This window comes from Stegostoma tigrinum, chromosome 1 (genome assembly GCF_030684315.1).
Source record: "Stegostoma tigrinum isolate sSteTig4 chromosome 1, sSteTig4.hap1, whole genome shotgun sequence".
NCBI classification, from domain to species: Eukaryota; Metazoa; Chordata; class Chondrichthyes; order Orectolobiformes; family Stegostomatidae; genus Stegostoma; species Stegostoma tigrinum.
Genome location: NC_081354.1, coordinates 50,357,449 through 50,380,457, shown reverse-complemented (window position 1 = coordinate 50,380,457; position 23,009 = coordinate 50,357,449). Strand labels below are relative to the sequence as shown.

Here is a 23,009-nt window from a genome sequence, read left to right as displayed (position 1 = left end):
GTGGAGTGGGGGAGCATACACCCAGGCTTTTGTATGATGGAAGTAAAGATCTGGGAGATAAAGCTCCTGCTTTTACTAGTTAACCTGAGTATTAAGTGGGAAAACCTACTGTGCGCTTATTCTTACCAAAGTTTGTGAAGACAGAAAGTTTGTCCCTATTTCCTGGTAGTTGCCTGTTGTATATTTTATCAACTAATAAAAATCAGGAGCAGAATATATCAAAACAAAGAACAGCTTCTATCGTAAGTTTTTAAAGTTGCTGAATTTAGAAGAGAACTCGGGCTTCAGACTGACTTTTATGTCTCATTTGGCCTGGATGGCTGCAGCTCTGAATTCATTTATCATACATATTAAATTCAAGATTTTGTTTTTCTGAACAATACTAATCTCATTCTACTACACATTGATTTTTATTAAAGCTGCAAATGCCCAGAACATAAAGCACCATCATTTTTTAAAAATATGTCCTGTCAGAACTTAGGATGCCTTTTAGTTGCAGGCAGAAATAACTCTAACGTGTGAACTCCTGGTGCTCTGGATGCTATCCTATTTAGATTGCAGGACTAATTCCACAGTACTGACAGCATTTGGTAAATACCTGCATGCATTTGTGCCTGCCAATTTTTGAAGATGACTGGGTAAGTGTCAAGTAGGAAACTACTGCTGACCAACATGGTCAAACTGAACGCATGACAAGGATGTGTTGTGTCAACAACATGCTGATGATGTTGTCTAGAGTTGGTAGTGGGTTAGCTCAGTTGGCTGGACAATTAGTTTGCCATGCAGAGTGATCCCAACAGTGTAGGTTCAATTCCCTCACCCGCTGAGGTTACCATGAAGGATTCTCCTTCTCATCCTCTCCCTTCACTTGAGACATGGTGACTCTCAGGTTAAACTGCCAGCAATCTTCTCACTCTTTAATGAGAGAGCAGAGGTTAGTCTGATGGCGACTTTGCCTTATAGTGGAGTTCAAGGAAGTTACTTTGTAAAAAGGCTCTGTTCTTCTGCCTATTTGACTTCAATGGCATAATTTAATCAATCTGTTCAGATGTGGTATGAAACTCCTCTGGAACAGGTGGTATTTGAACCTGGGCCTTTTGGTTTTGAGGTAGAGGCACTACCGCTGTGTCACAAGATCCATAGCAGCATGTTTAAATATAGTAAATGACCCAATTAAAGGCAATCCTCTAATCTAAGTGGCTGTAAATCAATAAATACACGTGAAAGGGGTCAAGTACTTTTTGGCGACCAAGCTATAGGCTAAGTTTCTAGTGTGCCAAATTTAAATTATTGATGTTTTGTATCCTAACTAATTGTAACATGGTCTTGAGATCAGAAGTGCATCATTTTAAATATTCTTAGCTTACCCTCTCATGCATAAGCTGTTATATGCTCATTTTCTGTAGGCCAAATATGTTTTAATATTGCATTTGTTATTTATTAATGGTATAGTGGATGTCTTGCTTTCTAAGCAAAAATGTATCAGAAAGAAGAAAGAATTTGAATTTATATTGTGATTTTCACAACCTCAGGATGCTCAAATGCTTTACAGCCAGTTCAGTGCTTTAAAAGTCTAATCCCTACTGTAATGTTGGAAGAACGTTCCCAATATGCACAGAGTAAGCTCCTAATAACTGCAATGGGATAATGACCAGATCAGTTTTGGTGAGGGCCTGAAAATAAAATTTGGCCAAGACACTAGAGAGCTCCCCTACTCTTTAAATAATGCCCTGAAATTTTTCCCATCCAGCTGAGAAGGTAGTATTGTGTGAAGTGTCAATTTAGTGTCAATTAGGCAATGAAGCCTCTGGTATGGGACTTGTCTTTGAGCTAGAAGGTTATGCTTTGCTACCATTAACACAATTAAGATCTGACATTTTGGCATGATACTAAAAATGTCTTTTTCAATAAATTATTAGAGCTTAGTCTCAGGTAAATAAATATAACTGTTGCATCGCTGATGTAAAAGCATAAGGAATAATGAAATATCAAAGAAACAAAAATGTGAAAGTCAAGGAGAATGAGACTCGGCAAAGTTATTCTGGAGGTATGAAGGACAAAACTTTACCTCCTGTGCTAAATTTGATTATTATCAGATACCCAAGATCCTAGGCCTAGATTTTCTGATTGTGACACATCAATGTGTTGCCAGTTCTAAAAATCCATTCTTTATTTAAGTTATCTTTCGATAAACATCACTACCACCTGAGTTTCTATATGAATGTTATTGGGTTATGAGGCCCTACTTCAACTCTATGCAAAAGGGTGGGTTTTGATAGAGTTCAGTTTTCATCCAGATATGTGTGAAGCAGTTCAAAGCATCATTTCTATTGTAAAGAACATATTGGAATTTTATTTTGGAATTATGTTTTAGAATTATTTTCAAATATTAAAAACATGTATGTGATTATTGAAATTTACAGGATTGATGTAAAAATTGTATAAAATGATGTGCCTAGATACAACAATTTGGCAGTTATAATTTACTTGTAAGCTGAATTGTCCATATTAAGCACATAACATGAAATTGTGCCATCGCCTTTAGTGAACTTGATGCATGTTTGATTTTCTTCTAAAATAATTTTAAATCTTTTATTTGTTAGGTTTCATATTGCTTAATGTATTGATGGCAAATTGTCGGAAGTATTTTTTCAACTGGAGAAACAAATCCTCTTGTGCTACAATAAACTCTTCACATGAAATGCTTTCATAAATTAAATGAACACTGATTAATAAGGAGAAAATTTGTCTGAAAACATTCATTTAAACAAGAATTGTTTTTTGTTTCACCCATGGGTCTTGCCCTTAAGAGTCACCATCAACGCTGTTCACATGCTACACGCTGAATTTTGATTGAGCTCATCAGGCCAAGACATTGTATTGACGCTTTTTATTTGATTGAAGTTGGGAAATTCTGTTAACAGCAAAGTTACAGAGTAGCAGCGCGAGTCTGCTGAACAATTTGAATATACCCATCGCTACTGATGACTCAGTTTTGATATATCTAGTTGTTATTAGTCGAACTGGTGTTGGTAAGGTTTTAGCATGTCATGTGTTTTTATTTATTTTCGTTTGTTATAACAGAATTGGTGTGGGGAGTTGAAGGATTATTGTACTGATTAGGGAGTTGAAAGATTATTATAACTTCAGCTGTTAGGATTATCATTTGCAATAATGATTTCTATTGTAATCTAAGTTATGGTGTGCAAAAGGAAGGAAGGCATGATTTGTTCAGGAACTGAGTAACTGCAGCAATACCCATTAACCATATTGGCCTCCATAGGCTGTATCTTGAAATAGTGATTCCATATCAGTCAAGTTGTCATAAAACAACAATTCAATTCTTATGACTCAAACTCAACCGGTGGCTGCTCATCTCACAGTCTCATCTGCACCCCAACACTTGGAAGTTTCTAATTGGATTTCAAAACTTTCAAAATATAGATCTAGGAGTACAATGCACCATATATCAAAAAGTTGTGTCAGCCTGCATTTAAGTGGTGACTGTGTGGAAATCCATGAAAATATGCTGTATTCACATACAAATGAACATATACACATGCAAGAACTCAAATGTCTAAATAACCCTGTTGTAGCACAGTACTAACAGCTTCTGACACTGTTAAATATACAGTGTGTAATGTGTTTTTTCCTGAGTACAACTAGATAAACTGTGTACCAGCAGCAGTGAGAAAATACATGCAATTTATACAAAGTTAAGGATTAAACTAATAAACTTGAGTTTGACCGTTTACTTTAGCACTCTTCCCTGGCATACCAGATGAAACAGTATGTTAAATATTTCAGTGAAATCATACATTATGTCCATTTCTTACTGGAATACAAAGGCTTTAACTGGTTTTACATTTAGTTTCTTATCAAAAGTGTATGATAATGATTTTGTCCAACATACACTCCCATTATTGCATAACCAAACTGCAAGTTCTGAAACATGTAGCTGGTGAGAAATTTGTATAGATATATTTATATGTGACAACTCATTTTCTTTATAAATGTTTAACTTTAAAGAAGTTTGATTTCTGGGGCTGTGTTGTACATAATTATATTGATAGGCAAAACAAAAAGTAAAAATTACCAGTGCAAATACTTCTGAGGGCAGAATTATAATTTTTGCTGGGATTTCACAGTCACACTTATGCATTTAATGAAGGCAGAGCTTGCCATATAGTACATTTGCAAGGCTTCCCAAGTCATATGGCCAGGAATATCAGTAAAAACAGAGATTTCTAGCCTTATTGAATCCAGCAAGTGTAATTTTTGGTTTTTGTTCACTGCACAAGTCCTGTGAATCAGGCGTCAACAATCCTAGCACCCCATAAAACCAACATAATCGAGGCTATTATTTAATTATTGCTTGGCCGCCTTGTTCATCTAAAACAGTCCATTATAAGTACATTTCTGTTCGGAAAGTTTTTAATTCACACAACGGCTTTCAGTACATTACAATACATGCAGCCAATCTACTCACACCTGCTTGAGCTGAGAGGTTAGCTATCCCACTCTAGTACACTATCAGTAGGGAACTGCAGAGGAAGTGGACTGGCTTCGATAATACAAGAACTTAGCAGCAGGGGCACTATGGAAAATCTAAGTTTCTTGATGAGATTTTTCATTTATAATTTATTCTTGTTCCTATTTGGAGTATAAATTAACATGGAATTATACTGTCGAGCTGATACTAACTCAGATTGCACAGATGTTGGCTGAGTAAATTTTAAGCTTGAGTGTAGACAACAATGTTACTAAATGACTGGACTAAATTCCCTGGACTGACCTATCCCCTCCCTACCTCCCCACCTACACCCTCTCCACCTATCTTCTTTGCTCTCCATCTTCGGTCCGCCTCCCCCTCTCTCCCTATTTATTCCAGTTCCCTCCCCCCATCCCCCTCTCTGATGAAGGGTCTAGGCCCGAAACGTCAGCTTTTGTGCTCCTGAGATGCTGCTTGGCCTGCTGTGTTCATCCAGCCTCACATTTTATTATCTTGGAATCTCCAGCATCTGCAGTTCCCATTATCTCCAATGTTACTAAATGCTTTTGTAAAATTCATTTCTTTTAACCTTTGTTCAGCTGCTCATTATTTGAAGAATTTCTTATGGGTTGTCCTAACTATATTTGGGTCCAATGCACAAATTGACAGTAGATAATTGGTAATGAGAGAATTTAAAATCTAATTACAAGTGCAAGGGTGGGATAACGAACTGGAAAAAGACTTCGTATTAGTCTGAGTCACTGCTAACCTTTTCTTTTTGGTTCCAGTAATTCTGTTGCAACAACATAAATAAAAAATGGAACAAGCTGAAAGCAGACTGTAACATATTGTTGCAAAGAAAGCATTTAAAAGAGAAAAGAAACTCGTTTGTGTGCTGAATGAAATGTTTAATCATGTCACTCAACAAAAACAGAAATTGCTGGAGAAATTCAGTGTCTGGCAACATCTGTGGAGAGAAAACAGAGTAAATAATTTTTCACTTCTGAGTTTCTCCTGCAATTTCTGCTTTTGTTTCAGATCTTCACCATCTGCAGTTCTTTGTTGTATCCTATATTAAATGCTGCAATATTCACCAATGTAATTTTTATTGAACTGAACAATTGCTTATTTTGTTTTTCAGATGAATATGCTGCTCCTCGGGCTATTCTGACAGGCCATGACTGTGAGATTAGCTGTGCTGCAATATGTGCAGAGCTTGGCCTTGTCATCAGTGGTTCAAAAGGTAGGTACAGGTAGAACAAGTTGAAATAAGTACTGTGCTATAAAGTGCAAATACTTAGTTAACGGATGAGGCACTAGATATCTTTGCATCTTTTTGTTAATTGACTCTGCTTCTCCTTTGAGTGCAGTTTTCCAATGTCTTTCAAGTATCCTTTAGGGAGTAGCATATTGAGTGGGAAAGTGGCAGGAGGCTATGGTTATGATGATGTAAAATAAGACGAAAAAACAAACAGCTAAGCCCAAAAATATGAGAAAATACATGAAAATTATCCCAGAAAGTATGCAAGCTCAGTTAACTGCTTAAAACGTGTCTGCTGTAACTGATACTAAAGCTCAACTTTGGGAAGATGGATCATGTATAGGCCTTTTTCCAGCGATGTAATAAAAGCATTTTTAAGATGTGTCTTTTTGTACATTGTGTCTTTATGGCTCTTTATGTTATTGTCCTCTGTAAGATCAGAATGTCACTTAAGACTTTTAGGCTTGATACAACAATTTAAAAAATGCACTGATTCATCAGGCTGTGAAGATACAGTGGGTAATATAGTCTCATAAATTTGTGGTGTAATGATGATTCATATCCAGATTCCTCTACATAGTGATCTAATGGTCTCATTTGTGTTTGGAAGAACCACCTAAAGGAAAATTGAAAAGAGGCTAGAGGGAAACTTCGTAGGTGAGTTACCCAAACAACACCAGTCCACCTCTTCAGTGCAAACATTTATGTAATTAGCTATGATCTGGGAGAAGTATTATTTAAATAATAGCACAAGTGAGGCAACATCGGCAATGTAAATAAGAGGGACAAAAATGGGCATGGCTGAAATTGGAGCTAGGTCATAGTTAGGTTTCCAGTACTTTTGTCCTTTTTAAAGATGCAGAACTTTCAATGTACTGTCACAATAATGACATAACACAATCACTATATGTATATTGGAAAATAGCACATTGAAGTTGCATTATCAAATTACCTTTCATATTAACTAAATGCATTTGAGTAAATTTGTTGATAATAAAATGTGAGGCTGGATGAACACAGCAGGCCAAGCAGCATCTCAGGAGCACAAAAGCTGACGTTTCGGGCCTAGACCCTTCATCAGAGAGGGGGATGGGGAGAGGGAACTGGAATAAATAGGGAGAGAGGGGGAGGCGGACCGAAGATGGAGAGTAAAGAACATAGGTGGAGAGAGTGTAGGTGGGGAGGTAGGGAGGGGATAGGTCAGTCCAGGGAAGACGGACAGGTCAAGGAGGTGGGATGAGGTTAGTAGGTAGCTGGGGGTGCGGCTTGGGGTGGGAGGAAGGGATGACGCCTACTCTCCGACACCACCTCCTACCGCCTCCTCGATCATGACCCCACACCCGAGCACCAAACCATCATCTCCAACACCATTCACGACCTCATCACCACAGGGGACCTCCCACCCACAGCCTCCAACCTCATTGTTCCCCAACCCCGCACGGCCCGTTTCTATCTCCTTCCCAAAATCCACAAACCTGCCTGCCCTGGTCGACCCATCGTCTCAGCCTGCTCCTGCCCCACCGAACTCATCTCCACCTATCTGGACTCCATTTTCTCCCCTTTGGTCCAGGAACTCCCCACCTACGTCCGTGACACCACCCACGCCCTCCACCTCCTCCAGGACTTCCAATTCCCTGGCCCCCAACACTTCATATTCACCACGGACGGACAGTCCCTGTACACCTGCATTCCGCATGGAGATGGCCTCAAGGCCCTCCGCTTCTTCCTGTCCCTCAGGCCCGACCAGTCCCCCTCCACCGACACTCTCATCTGCCTAGCTGAACTCGTCCTCACACTCAACAACTTCTCTTTTGACTCCTCCCACTTCCTACAGACTAAGGGGGTGGCCATGGGCACCCGCATGGGCCCCAGCTATGCCTACCTCTTTGTAGGTTACGTGGAACAGTCCCTCTTCCGCACCTACACAGGCCCCAAACCCCACCTCTTCCTCCGGTACATTGATGACTATCGGCGCTGCCTCTTGCTCCCCAGAGGAGCTTGAACAGTTCATCCACTTCACCAACACCTTCCACCCCAACCTTCAGTTCACCTGGGCCATCTCCAGCACATCCCTCACCTTCCTGGACCTCTCAGTCTCCATCTCAGGCAACCAGCTTGTAACTGATGTCCATTTCAAGCCCACCGACTCCCACAGCTACCTAGAATACACCTCCTCCCACCCACCCTCCTGCAAAAATTCCATCCCCTATTCCCAATTCCTCCGCCTCCGCCGCATCTGCTCCCACGATAAGACATTCCACTCCCGCACATCCCAGATGTCCAAGTTCTTTAAGGACCGCAACTTTCCCCCCACAGTGATCGAGAACGCCCTTGACCGCGTCTCCCGTATTTCCCGCAACACATCCCTCACACCCCGCCCTCGCCACAACCGCCCCAAGAGGATCCCCCTCATTCTCACACACCACCCTACCAATCTCCGGATACAACGCATTATCCTCCGACACTTAACGCCATTTACAATCCGACCCCACCACCCAAGACATTTTTCCATCCCCTCCCCTGTCAGCTTTCCGGAGAGACCACTCTCTCCGTGACTCCCTTGTTCGCTCCACACTGCCCTCCAACCCCACCACACCCAGCACCTTCCCCTGCAACCGCAGGAAATGCTACACTTGCCCCCACACCTCCTCCCTCACCCCCATCCGAGGCCCCAAGATGACATTCCACATTAAGCAGAGGTTCACCTGCACATCTGCCAATGTGGTATACTGCATCCACTGTACCCGGTGCGGCTTCCTCTACATTGGGGAAACCAAGCGGAGGCTTGGGGACCGCTTTGCAGAACACCTCCGCTCAGTTCGCAACAAACAACTGCACCTGCCAGTCGCAAACCATTTCCACTCCCCCTCCCATTCTCTAGATGACATGTCCATCATGGGCCTCCTGCAGTGCCACAATGATGCCACCCGAAGGTTGCAGGAACAGCAACTCATATTCCGCCTGGGAACCCTGCAGCCATATGGTATCAATGTGGACTTCACCAGTTTCAAAATCTCCCCTTCCCCTACTGCATCCCAAAACCAGCCCAGTTCGTCCCCTCCCCCCACTGCACCACACAACCAGCCCAGCTCTTCCCCCCCACCCACTGCATCCCAAAACCAGTCCAACCTGTCTCTGCCTCCCTAACCGGTTCTTCCTCTCACCCGTCCCTTCCTCCCACCCCAAGCCGCACCCCCAGCTACCTACTAACCTCATCCCACCTCCTTGACTTGTCCGTCTTCCCTGGACTGACCTATCCCCTCCCTACCTCCCCACCTACACTCTCTCCACCTATCTTCTTTACTCTCCATCTTCGGTCCGCCTCCCCCTCTCTCCCTATTTATTCCAGTTCCCTCTCCCCATCCCCCTCTCTGATGAAGGGTCTAGGCCCGAAACATCAGCTTTTGTGCTCCTGAGATGCTGCTTGGCCTGCTGTGTTCATCCAGCCTCACATTTTATTATCTTGGAATTCTCCAGCATCTGCAGTTCCCATTATCTCTGAGTAAATTTGTTGATTATTTTCATAAACTGACTCTTAATATGTACAAATCTGCGATCTGCTGTGGTTATGATGTTTAGGTTCTTTCCTCAAATGGCACATTCTAATCTGACTCATACAGTTGTGAGATGGTGCCAAGTGTCACTGAAACAGTGACACAATTTGGTAGTTAAAGGGTGGAAACAAAAAATTTGGACTTTATTACTCGAGGATTGAATAAAAAGATTAATTTGATATGAAAACTTGGTTTGACCACGCTTGAGTAACTCTTCCATTCTGCTCTCTCTATTATAAAACTGGTGCACTGCAGAAAGTGCAGAGAGATTTGCAAGGATGTTTTTAAAATTGAAGCAATGTAGAAGTACAAGGAACAAAAAACCTGTTGGAGCTGTTTCCTCTGGAAAAAAAGAAATTTTAGAATGCAAGCCTCTTAGGTATCTTCAAAATTATGAAAATATTGACTCAGGTGACATAGAGTGTTTCACTTGTAGCTGAGTTGTGGAATCTTGAAGCACAAATTGAGGCCATCAAGCTAATCCTGCTTCCAACTGTTTGCAAACACTGTCCACTTCCACTCAAACTTGCTAGCTGTTACCCTAGTTCCTTGCAACTTGCATCTCTGGTAGAGAAGGTGAATGTTTAAGGTCATGGACAGATGTCACTCAAGCAGGGTATTCCTCACATTCTAATGATGTTTCAATTTAAAAGTTTCTTATGGATTCTGTTTTGACTTTATTAGTGACAACCTTGCATGATGGCCCCTAGTTCTGGTATCTTACAATAGGAAATGTTTTCCTCACAACTCCTCAATGACTTTCTGTAAGATCATCTCTCAGCCTTCTCTTTTCCAGAAAACAGAGCCCCAGTATTTTCAAGCTTTCTAATATATCCATTTAATTCAGTGGCATCCCTGATGATTATTGTGTACCATCTCCGCTGTCTCCAGGTCATTTCTTTATTTTTATTTTTTGTCATTATTTTTAATGTTTTATGTATTAGAGATACCCTAGATCTCTTTGCTACTTGCATGACTCAGAACTTTTATGTCAAAACAGTCGGTGTCCTCCTTGCTGTTTCTAGGAAAATGTAGTACCTCACTCTTATTTATGTTGAAATTGATTTGCTGATTACACACACTTTACATGCATATTTATGGTGTGTATTTTGTTAGGCCTTCCTGATTATGCTCCTCAATTTGCTGTTGTCCAAATGTTTTGAATTTGTACTTCTGATTCTGTCATCCAAATGGTTTGTAAATCATGAAAAACAGGGATCCAAGCACTGATCCTCACAGACTGACACTTATTCCTTGGTTTTACATTTCCATACAGTCCAGAGTTTCATCCTCTCAAAACATGCTTTTTTTAAACTCCTCTAATTTTATATTGTCTCAGTGTACAGTGGAGAGAATGTAAATATTTAAAATATCTGTGATTTTGCTGTCATTACCTTTTTAAGTTAATCATTTTGCATTTCTTAGTGCCCTACCTAATGTGTTTGTTGAATACTTTGCTCTTCATTATTCTAGGATAATTTATTTTTCATTGTAGTTCTCTTACAGTTTGTTACAATTCTCTTCACTTTTAACTGCATCTCCATGTTGGCTTATCTGCAAATTTTGCTGTTTGAGTCCAGAGCATTGGTTATATGCATAAGATAGTCACTAACAGATCAGCTAAAGAATTTAAAAGAATTATCTTTGCACTCCGAGTTGAGAATATGGGACTCTGAACATTAATCTATTTAAGATGACTCTTGTTGGACATATGACAGAGAAGGAATAGTGGATTACTGGGGTGGGGTAGTGTTGACACAGGATAGGTGAGATCGTTGGAGTGGATTAAAAGCACTGGCATAAACCATTTAAACTGTTTCTTGTTGATTCTATAGCCTAGCCAAATAGGAAGAACAGTTTGGAGGACAAATCCTCTGTGAATAACTGAGAGGGTCGGTAAATAGCATAATTGGTAGAGTTGTGAGAGCTGATCACTTGGCTCTTCTCTTAGCCTGGTGTTGTGTGTGCTTCAGCAGGAAAATTAAAATAATTTTGCATGAGGTGCCATTCAAAACACTTGAATAAAAAGCCAGTAGAATGTCAAAATAGGTAACACTGGGATGTAAGTTAACATGAAAGATTTAAATAATTTTGGTCCTGTTTTATGTCATTGAGGAAAAAAAGAGAATAGTTACTTGATCTGAATGGCCCAGCTCTCACTTCTGCATATACTAAATCTGTGTGCTGTTTGTGATTTCCTGTGAGAACAGAAACCTATTTTTAATGAACTCTACCTACTGCTGATTTGCTGCAAAAAATTTTATTACCTTTTCCCAAAGGCTTTTAAAAATTTTGCAATAAAAGAATTACCAGATGCCTGACCCAAACAAAACCCTAATTAATTGTTTCCATAGCAGCCAGTATTGTAATGATGTTTTCAAAACTGTCATTATGACTCAAAAAGATGAACATTGGATAGCTTGAGAGATTCAGTCTGTGGTATGCAGAATATGCTAACAGTTAACTTTAACTATGAAGTGACCTATGTCTGAAAGTGCAGCTTTTCTGCTTATGGCATTTACAATGATATTTGCTATGTAACTGTATAAAAGCTGAAATGGTAACTAAATTACAATGTATACATTTTTCTGAGATGACAGTGATTGAGAGGACATTGCTCGGATTGGAATAGAAAATAACAAGTTGTGCAATATCATTCTAGTTGAATCTTGGGGACCAAAGAAAAGAAAGTGGGAAATTTTAAACCAAACTGAAGAATTTATTGAAAAGGGTTAATTATCTTTTCTCAAAAATATCACTGAAATGCTTTTCTTTTTTTCATGATTGACAGAGGGTCCATGCCTAATCCATACAATGAATGGGGACCTTCTGAAGGCTCTTGAGAGTCCTGAAAACTACTTGCATCCTCGATTAATCCAATTGTCCACTGAAGGCCACTGCATTATTTACTATGAAAAGGGCCAATTTTGTGTCTTCAGTGTGAATGGAAAGCTGTTGACCAAGATGGAGACTGAGGATTCTGTGAAGGTAAGTAATGTATTTTGCTTGAAAAAAATGAACAATTAAATCCTGCACTCAGAGATTCTGTACCCTCGTTTGCCTTAGTGTTTTCTTTAAGCAATGTGTAACATGGAAGAATATTAATAGATGAATTGACTGTTGGGGTGATATTTAGTTTCCTTGACCATGTTTCACCACTTGCTCCACCATCCCTCTCCACCGTGAATCTCTGGTAAATCTACCTTGTGACTCGGACAGGACATATCTGGGAATGGTGATAAAGGAATCCAGGATGTCTGACATACAGCAATTTCAGGTCAGAGTGAACAAGGAGCCTGATCAAAACTGGAATCAGTGGGTATCAGGAGCAAACTCTCCATTGATTGGAGTCATACTTAGCACATAGGAAGTTGTTTGTTGTGATTGTTGGAGGTCAGCCATCTCAGCTCAAGGACATCTCTGCAGGAGTTCCTCAGGTAGTGTCCTAGCCCCAACTGTCTTCAGCTGCTTCATCAATGACCTTCCCTCCATCATATGGTGACCCAGTTATAGGAAGGCATTAATTTAGCTGGAGAGGGCTCAGAAGAGATTTACTAGGATGTTGCCAGGCATGGAAGGTTTGAGTGATAAAGAAAGGCGGGATAGGCTGGGATTTTTATCACTGGAGCATAGGAAATTGAGAGGCAACCTTCTGGAAGTCTATAAAATAATGAGGGGTATAGATAGGGTTCATGGCAGTTCTCTTTTTTTTCTAGGATGAGGGATTTGAAGACTAGGGAGCACATTTTTAAGATGGGATGAGAGGAGAGAGATTTGAAAAAGGCATGGAGGCAATTTTTTTACACAGAAGGTGGTTTACATGTGCAGAATGAACTTCTTTAGGAAGTGGTGGGTATAGGTACATTTACAGCGTTTAAAAGACATTTGGATAAGTACATGAATAGGGGAGGTTTAGAGGGATACGGACCAGGACCAGGCAGGTGGGACTAGTTTACCTTAGGATTATGTTCGGTATGGACTGGTTGGACCAAAGGATCTGTTTCCATGCTATATGACTCTATAACATTAGAAGTAAGTATGTTTGCGAAGAATACACTATGTTCAGCACCATTCACAACTCCACAGATAGTAAAGCAGTCAGTTTTCAAATGCAACAAGATCTGGACATTATCTAGACTTGGGCCATCTCTAATGATGGACAATCTAATCACTGCCCCTTGATATTCAACAGTGTTACTATCCCCACTGTCAACATCCTTGGGGTTACCATTGATCGGAAACTCAAGGGACTCACCATATAAACAAAAGGCAATTAGAGCAGGTCAGAGACTAGGAATAGAAATTCTGTGGCTATTTCTTGACACCCTCAACACCACTGCCCTGCCCCAAAAGCTTTTCCATCGTTTACAGGGCTCAAGTCAGGAATGTGATGCAGTACTCCCCACTTGCCCTGATGGGTGCACTTCAAACGACACTGAGGAAGCTTGACATTCCAGGATAAAGCAGCCCACTTGATTGGTACCACATCCACAAGCATCCACTCCCTCTACCATTCATGCTAAATAGCAGCGGGGTGTGCTATCTATAAGATGCACTGCAGAAATTCACCAAAGATTCTTAGACAGCACCATCCAAACCCACGACTACTTCTGTGTAGAAGAACAATGGCAGCAGCAAATGCAACCTGCAAGTTCCCCTCCTCACCACTCACCATTCCTTCACTATAGCTGGGTCAAGATCCTGGAATTTCCTCCTCAGGATACTTGCAGCATGTGTACTCTAGCGGTTCAAGAAGACATCTCACCACAATGTTCCCAAGAACAACTAGAGATGGGCAATAAATGCTGGCAACCAGCAACACCCACATCCCACAAGTAAATTTTAAAAATGCAGTGGCTACTCTGTATGTTGCCAAATTCTTTAAAATGTATACTGGGGTTTGAGCACGCAGCTCTGGGATTCTGGCTCAATACAACAACCATAGCATTTCTTACACTAGTTTCAATCTAAAATCAATAGGAAAAGGATTTTACAAAATTTTTGCTTTTAACTTCTAACAGTATATATGTCAGCATAGTCAAGGTGATATGTTTGAACTGAATGCTGTGCCTTACAAGATTTTTCTTGGTTGCTTTTATTAAAGATTAGTTCTTCCTTGAGCGGCCTCAGAACTGCAACTACATATTAATGTTGTAATCAATCCAGCTAAGGACATACACAGCTCCAAGGGCAAAGATTGGCTGGCTATCTGTACATCCTAAGGAGCAAGGTGGACTTGCATAGATTTGCAGCAGAAGAAGAATTTGAAAGCAAGTAGTATTTCACACTGCATGGAGCCCAAAGAACATCAGAGCACATTTTCATTTATAGTAACCATTGTTCTTATGTAGACAAGTTTAACCACAGAAATGTTCCTCAAATGGCTGGTCAGCCTGCTTTTGGTGTTGCTGGATGAGGAAGGAATATTTTTCTTAGTCTCTGAGAGAATTTCCTCCTTCTGTTTGAATTGTGTCGTGTGATCTGTTGCATTTTATTTGAACATCTTATTCAAAAAGAAGCATAAATGACTATAGAGGATTTCATCAATTCTACAGTGTAGTCTGAGTTAAGATAACTTGTTCATATTTTTGACTGGAGATTGAATACACATCCTTTTTTCTGACTCAGACACAAGTGTGCCACTACTGAGCCAAGCTAGAAATTTAGCCGAAGGATGAACTGAGCATACAGCAGCCCTAGTGGGTTAACCAGAAGGCTATGCTGCACTGCTGTGTACAATCAGAAATTGTAATTTCAAAAAGAAACAAAGTGTCTGTTGTGCATCACATTTTTCAAATATGACCCTGGAGCTTAAGTAATTGAGCACTTGACTGTCAGCTAGGTTCTCAAGTTGATTCCCAAGGCTAGTTGTTTCTCAAACTCCCTTGCCTCGGTTGAATGAATTTCATCTGCTCTCAGCAAGCATTCTGTGTGTTGACCGAATACTGAATCTTGAGAGGAGAAAATTTGCCCTGGTCAAATGTATTGACTTTTGGTAAATATGTAATGTACTATATTAAATTTCTTTGGAGGTCTGGTTGCCTTTGAGTTTGCTGTTAGCTGTGGAAATTTTATTTTACGTAATTGTGAAGTAATGTGCAGATGTGCCCTTGGAAACCCTTTTGGGGTTTTAATTCAAAAGCTGGAGCTGCTGTGCTTTATCACACTGCTAGGCCCAAAAAATTATGATTAAAGAGTGTTTGAGAGAAACAGTAATTTCGCACAGACTGTGAAAATTACATTTTTGGTGGTATTCGAAATAAAAAAAGAACTTGTAGGGCAATGCAGAACTCCTTTGGGTATTGGACTGTATACAAAATATCTTTGAGGTGCCTTTCAAGCATCATTCAAGAGAATACGTGCCAGCACGCTGACAACTGCAATACTTTTCAATTTTCAAGCAAAGAACAGAATTCAAATTTACTTTCTTCTCACATGGCAAAGAAAAATTACAACTAAACTTCCTTTCTGCCTGGGAAAAATGTGCCGTTCAACCTACAATTCGCACCTGTTTTGATCTGAAGTTCTGACCTAAAATAACAATACTCCACTTTATTTTTAATGGCATCAACTGCACACATTACATTAGTGGTTTAAATTTAAAACATCATTGATTGAATCATTTATTTAGTTATTTTATTCCAAGGTTGTTTCTTTCTTTAATATACTTATTTTGTTTGATTCTTATTTCTCAGCACTCTTTGCATCTGATTGATTTTAAGCAAAACAACCTGATACTGTGTAGCATTAAACCTCTTGCTGTAAATTATCAAAAGCAAAGTAGCCAGGGAATTGATGCAATTATAATGCTATATTCAGCACATGGTGTCTGTTTTCTTATATTTTTAGGATTACTTTATATAACATAAGTACTGACTTTCTAGACTGTCTTTTGTTTCTGCACTGGCAAAAAGAGAACTGATTAAAAGCAGCATCAAAGGGTGTTATACCCATCCAGACAAAATGTTTTCCTGCAGACAGAGGAATTTCTGCAGTCTCTAAGAGCCTTGATTACAGGAATTCCTGCAGTGTCTAGGCGTCCTGCTTGCTTGTATTCCTATGGTGTACAGGCACCCAGTTTTTGCAGTAAAGTGCTGTGGGTTTTTTGCTCATTAGAAGCTGTAGAGCTGTCTAGATTTTTATCTGTTTTGTTACTTCTTATCATGTAAGACAAAATGTTCCCAAATTATTGCACTTTTTTTTTGTTCATGGGATGTGGGTAAAACTAGCATTTTTCCCTAGAGAAAATGATGGCGTGCATGCTAATTGTTTGAACTCCTGTGAGCAATCTGGTTTAAATGCAATCTCAATACTATTGGGGAGGGAGTTCCAGTGAAGAAATAGTGATTAGTCCCCAATTAAGGATAGTATGTGAGACATGGAATTGTTAATTCCAAAAAACTAGTGGCAATCCCTTGGAAATATCAAGCGGGTGATGAGGGGAACTATACTGGGTGTACAATGAAAAGTGATTGATGTTTACAGGAAGAAGCATGATATTTAACAGAACTTTTCTCCCCAAACACAATTTATACTTAACAAAAGGAGAAAAGCTGAAAGCCAAGACATCGGAACTATTTTTGGGAAATTGCTGGGCACCGGAGCATTTAATGAGAAACTGGGTCTGACCTGGCAAAACTGAATAATGCAAATGCTTGTGATTGTGTCAGATGTAACTTTGTTTTATTGACTATTTAAAATGAAATTTACTTTAGTTTGAAGTATTATTTGCATGTCATTGAGGTTTAATTTGCATTGGTTCTCATTTGTGTTAAAGTGAAAACTACAAAAAGTGGAAATTTGTAGATAATTTTTTCATGGATGGGTTCATTCTGTAAATGTGTTTATTCCATTTTCAATTTTCCCAGGGGATTATATTATGAGCAAGTTTAAAGTAAAAGGAATAATAAAACTCCCTCTTCTGTGCCCATATAGTGTTCTTCAGTTCAACCAAGAAAGGTTCACTATTACTATTACTATTGTGAAAATTTTCAATTTCTATAACACTCATCTTGTAGATGTGGCACTCATCCAGAGATTGTTGAGCTACAGTAGTTTGTGCTTTCGGCCCAAAATATGACTGGTCTCATCAAATGTAAAATCCTAATTTAACACTATATATAGCAGTGCAGTGGCAAAAGCAACGTTTATTCCTTCACTTTGGGCTGGAAAAGTCTCAAATGTGCAAAGCATATGTTTTAGTCACATATGTGTTCTATTATAAATAATTAGTGTTTTTTTATTGTAATTTCCATTAACTCATGTTCAGCACAGCTCTCTAAATGTTGCTGTTATAGGCTATAGAACTGTAGAGCACAGGAATGGGCCCTTTGGCCCACAATGTCTGTACCGACACTGATGCCTTTCAAAACTGATCCTATCTGCTTGTATATGATCCATATCCCTCTATTCCTGTTCCTGTATCTGTCTAAATGCCTCTTAAACATTGCACCATGTTCCAGGTACCTACCACCCTCTGTTTTAAATACTTACACACCTCTTTTAGACTTTTCTCCTCTCACCTTAAACCTAAGCCACCAAACCTTTAATAACAGTGGTAACCTGAGTTTGGTAACATGGAGCAAAACCCTTCACTTCATATGCTTGCCTATAATCAGTGGCATTCACCTTTCCGCTGCTGTAGACGTGTAGTTAAGTGCCCAAGAATTGGTCCTTTGATTGCATTACCCAGCTGTGAAATCTGAAATGAGGTTCGGACTTGGGATGCTACTTAAGTAGACTGATGATTTTGGTTGTTGTACTTGTTTAAGGTATTATGTTTGACATAAGATCAATTTTGAGATGTTATAATTTAGATCTGTAGCAAAAAAGTTTTTTTAATGTTTATTACATTTGTTACAAATTTACAGTCGCACATGATGAAATAAGAACAGCAAGAATCACTATTTATGATGGTAAATTTGTTCATTGTTGCTATAATAACACCTTGCTTCCCGAAACATCTTTCTTCAAGTCCTAATTCAGAAGTTATACAACACCAGGTCATAGTCCAACAGGCTTATTGGAAGTCACAAGTTTTCAGAGGGTTATCCCTTTGTCAGATGATGTGTGAAAGAAGAGCACCCTAGTCCAACACCGGCACATCCAATCCGTGACCTAAAAGTTGTAATGAGGCCAAAAGTATTTCTGTTATGATGCAGTAATTCAAATATTCTAAATTCATTATAAATCTGTGAACCAAGCCGTTTTTGGGGAAACTGTGAGGTAAAATTCCTGAAGATACTCAGAAATTCTGCTTTTATATTTTCAGGAAACACTGCAGGATTACCATATCTTGAAAACTCATGATTAGACTTTTCAAGTGATTATCAAATTCTGGGTATTTATGCATCTGGTATTTTAATAGATCAATCCTTACATTTTCTATATTGGCTAAAAGATATAGATATAAAAATTAATTCATTCTAATAGCAGACTAAGTGTTAGGATTTGTAGCTTTACAGCTATATCATGAAATGGTTGCAAATGACACCAGCAGCAGCATCATTTGTCAAGAAACCCAGCAATCAACTGAAAAATGTTTTGATCTCAACAGTTTGTAATGCGTTTTGATATATCGGCCAGTAGAAACCAAAGTGACATATTTTCTTAAAATAAATATAGCATATAAGATGATGATAGTGTGCTTAATGATTTGCAGTTATGACAAACTGACATATTACAAAAAATAAAACTGTCAGTTTTTTGTTAGAAGTGAGAATGTTATGTCCTTGGAGAAAACACTGGGTGATACTGTTAATGTACAACCTTGTTTAAAAAATACCAGCTGTTGAGTTGCAGCCAAAGTCAGCAGATGACTAAATGGATATGAGCTGAGAGCTATGTTGTAATATATGTGGATCTTCTCCAGGCTATGCTGCTGAGCCGTGATGGGCAATACCTCATTACTGGTGGAGATAGTGGAATAGTGGCTGTTTGGCAGTTATGGGACCTCAAACAACTGATGATTTATCCAGGATGTGATGCTGGTATTAGGGCCATGGCTATGTCTCATGACCAAAGGTAAGACTTATTTTAAAAATACTGGACAAACTACTTTCTCGTCCCTCAAAGCTCCTCTTCCTTCTGTACACTTTTTTAAATTGCCAAATGATGTCATGTAAATTAATAATAGGTTGGAAACTGTCAAGCAAATTATAAGAATGGCATTAAGAGCCCATTGTATGAGGGGGCAGGGTACTGGCATGGAAAGAGGATTGGCTGACTGGCAGAATAATGAGTGTGGAGAAAGGGGTCCATTTCAGGATAGCAGCCTGTGCCTGTTGGAGTTACACAGGAGTCTGAGTTGGGACCACAACTATTCATGTTAAAGGTTAACAATCTGGATGAGCAAACTGAGGGCATTGTTGCTAAAATTGCAGATGACACAGAGATTGTTGGAGGGATGGGTGGTGTTGTGGAAGCAGTGAGGCTGCAGAAGAACTTGGACAGATAGGAACAAATAAGTAGCAAATGGAATACACTGTGAGAATGTGTGAGGTTGTGCTCTTTGGTAGGATGATTAGAGGCGTAGGCTATATTCTAAATCGGGAAAGGCTTCTGAAATCTGAAGCACAAAGGGACTTAGGAGACCTGGTTCAAGATTCTCTTAAGCTTAACATGCAGGTTCATTTGGCACTTAGGAAGGCAAATGCAATGTTAGCATTCTTTTCAAGAGGGCTAGGGCACAAAGGCAGAGATGTTGCTGAGGCTGATAAGACCAAATTTGGGATATTGTGATCAATTTTGGGCTTCATATCTTAAGGAAGGATATGCTGGTGGCCCGGAGGAGATTCACAAGAATGATACCGGGAAAGAAAGGCTTGTCATATGAGGAGCATCTGAGAACTCTGAGTCTGTACTTGATGGAGTTTAAAAGGATAAGAAGGGTCCTAATTGAAACTTACAAAATATTGAAAGGCCTCGATAGAGTGTATAGAATGTACAGAAGGCATTCCACGAATAGGAGGAACTAGGACATGACAGCACAAGCTCAGAGTGAAGAATTAACTGTTTAGAAATGAAGAGGAATTTCTTCAATCAAAAGGTGATGAATCTGTGGACCTCATTGCCACAGAAGGCTGTGGAGGCCAAGACATTGAATGTCTTTAAGACAAAGATAGATAGGTTCTTGATTAGCAAATGTTATGGGGATAAGGAACGAAAATGAGTTTGAGAAACTATCAGATATGATCAAATGGCAGAGCAGACTTGATGGGTTGAATAGCCTAATTCTGCTCCTCTGTCTTATGGTCTTCTACTGTAAGCACTGTTCTGAGAAGTGAAAGGCAAACAGACAAAATTATAGCACCACTTCAATTGTCTTTTGGAGCGGTTGCATTTTCTGAACATGTGAAATTGAAGCCGGTGTGGCTTCCTCTACATTGGGGAAACCAAGCGGAGGCTTGGGGACCGCTTTGCAGAACCCGGTGTGGCAATCTCTACATTGGGGAAACCAAGCGGAGGCTTGGGGACCGCTTTGCAGAACACCTCCGCTTGGTTCGCAATAAACAACTGCACCTCCCAGTCGCAAACCATTTCCACTCCCCCTCCCATTCTTTAGATGACATGTCCATCATGGGCCTCCTGCAGTGCCACAATGATGCCACCCGAAGGTTGCAGGAACAGCAACTCATATTCCGCTTGGGAACCCTGCAGCCCAATGGTATCAATGTGGACTTCACCAGCTTCAAAATCTCCCCTTCCCCCACCGCATCCCAAAACCAGCCCAGTTCGTCCCCTCCCCCCACTGCACCACACAACCAGCCCAGCTCTTCCCCCCCCCCCCCCCACCCACTGCATCCCAAAACCAGTCCAACCTGTCTCTGCCTCCCTAGCCTGTTCTTCCTCCCACCCCAAGCCGCACCTCCATCTCTTACCTACAAACCTCATCCCACCTCCTTGACCTGTCCGTCTTCCCTGGACTGACCTATCCCCTCCCTACCTCCCCACCTATACTCTCCTCTCCACCTATATTCTTTTCTCTCCATCTTCGGTCCGCCTCCTCCTCTCTCTCTCTATTTATTCCAGAACCCTCACCCCATCCCCCTCTCTGATGAAGGGTCTAGGCCCGAAACGTCAGCTTTTGTGCTCCTGAGATGCTGCTGGGCCTGCTGTGTTCATCCAGCCTCACATTTCGTTATCTTGGATTCTCCAGCATCTGCAGTTCCCATTATCACTGAAATTAAATTTGGTTTGTTTTGTTGGCCTCAATTAGCTCAGTAACATAATTTGACATTATCAATTTAGAATTGCATTCCATTGCAGTATGGCTTTATGCATTGCTGGCTTACGAGCCTAAACTGAATTATTTTAATTGTATTAGTCATTGTTTTTTAATAGTTCTCTTTGTAATAGGTTACAGGACTGTGACACATGATTAGAAATACTAAGAGACAAGTGTCATATGGTATATATAGACTGAAAAGGACAAACGTTTTTATTAGGATAAAAGAATTGTTCAGGAACTTTTAATATCTTCAAAATTTCACTAGGATCAAAATGTAAATCAAATTAGGTATTCTGCAAAACAGAATCAAAATTCTTAATTTTAGAAATATACTGAGGGTGAAATTCAGGTGCAAAATATTTGGTGAACAATAAGCCTGTTACATATCACATTGAGTCATCTGTCCTGTTGACTTCAATGGAAAGGAAAATCAGCTGAGACATGTAATGCATGGTCAATCCACTACTTTTGTTTTGCTTCACTGATACCATTGAATTTCACCTGTAATGGCTGATATTTTGTAGGTCACTTTGTGGTTCGGATTTCAGAAGCCTTTCCCCATTTGGAAAATAGCCTATAACTCTATTTTTCCTAGCGAGTTTTGAGAAGATTTGTAGCTCAGGTTGAGTTTCTGGATGTGAGTTTGCTCGCTGAGCTGGAAGGTTAGTTTTCAGACGTTTCGTCTCCATTCTAGGTAACATCATCAGTGAGCTTCATTGGAGGCTCAGCGAGCAAACTCTATTCTTCCTTCCAAAGTGCATGACCTCATACTTTCTCACATTGTATTCCATCTGCTGCTATTTTACTCCTATCCGTCCAAGTCCTTCTGTAGCCTCACCGCTTCCCCAACACTACCTGTCCCTCCATCTATCTTTATGCCATCTGCAAATGTAGCAACAATGCCTTCTGTTCCCTCATCCATATTGTTAACCATTGCTGAAGCTATCCTATAAAAATGCTACCAACTTATTCACTGACGTTTGTCGTGGTAAGGGAATCAAAATATTGTGGTTCCCTTTTCAAAGACATGTGTGAGTAGGACAAGCAGCGATGTGTCTTCTTAACCAAAGAGACTGAAGAGTCTTTACTACGAAACACCAAGTTTGAATTGGACATTACAGTAGGTAATATCAAATGTTAAATTGTGTGCAGAAAGCAAAATAGAGAGGGAAAGACAAATGAAATTAAGAAAGGGAGAGATAAAGGAGGCAGAAAGCACAAGTTAAAACGTTTAGTTTTTTAATAGTATCCAACCAACATAATTAAAATGTGACAGGATTAGATTCTACATTTATAAGGTTTCAGTTTTGAGTGCTGCATAGGTAAGTTAGCAGTGATTAAGTCTATTACTATCCTTCAAAATTACTTAGCCTGCAGTGAACTAGCTGTAATTTCCTTTGGGCAACTTATTTGGTATCTATCATGCAAGGTACTGCAACTTCAAGCCCCTTCATAGATTTCAATGCCAAAACT

General features: G+C 39.9%; 1 protein-coding gene across 3 annotated transcripts in view; it reads left to right on the top strand.

Annotated features, from left to right (window-relative positions):
- Window positions 1–23,009, top strand: part of lrba (LPS-responsive vesicle trafficking, beach and anchor containing) — an 856,602-nt gene that overhangs the window by 830,955 nt on the left and 2,638 nt on the right. For all 3 annotated transcript variants that reach the window (XM_048526975.2, XM_048526966.2, XM_048526981.1), the window contains 3 exons: window positions 5,634–5,735; window positions 12,099–12,295; window positions 19,179–19,330. In XM_048526975.2, the coding sequence (XP_048382932.1) occupies window positions 5,634–5,735; window positions 12,099–12,295; window positions 19,179–19,330 (451 nt within the window). The remainder of the gene's footprint in view (window positions 1–5,633; window positions 5,736–12,098; window positions 12,296–19,178; window positions 19,331–23,009) is intronic.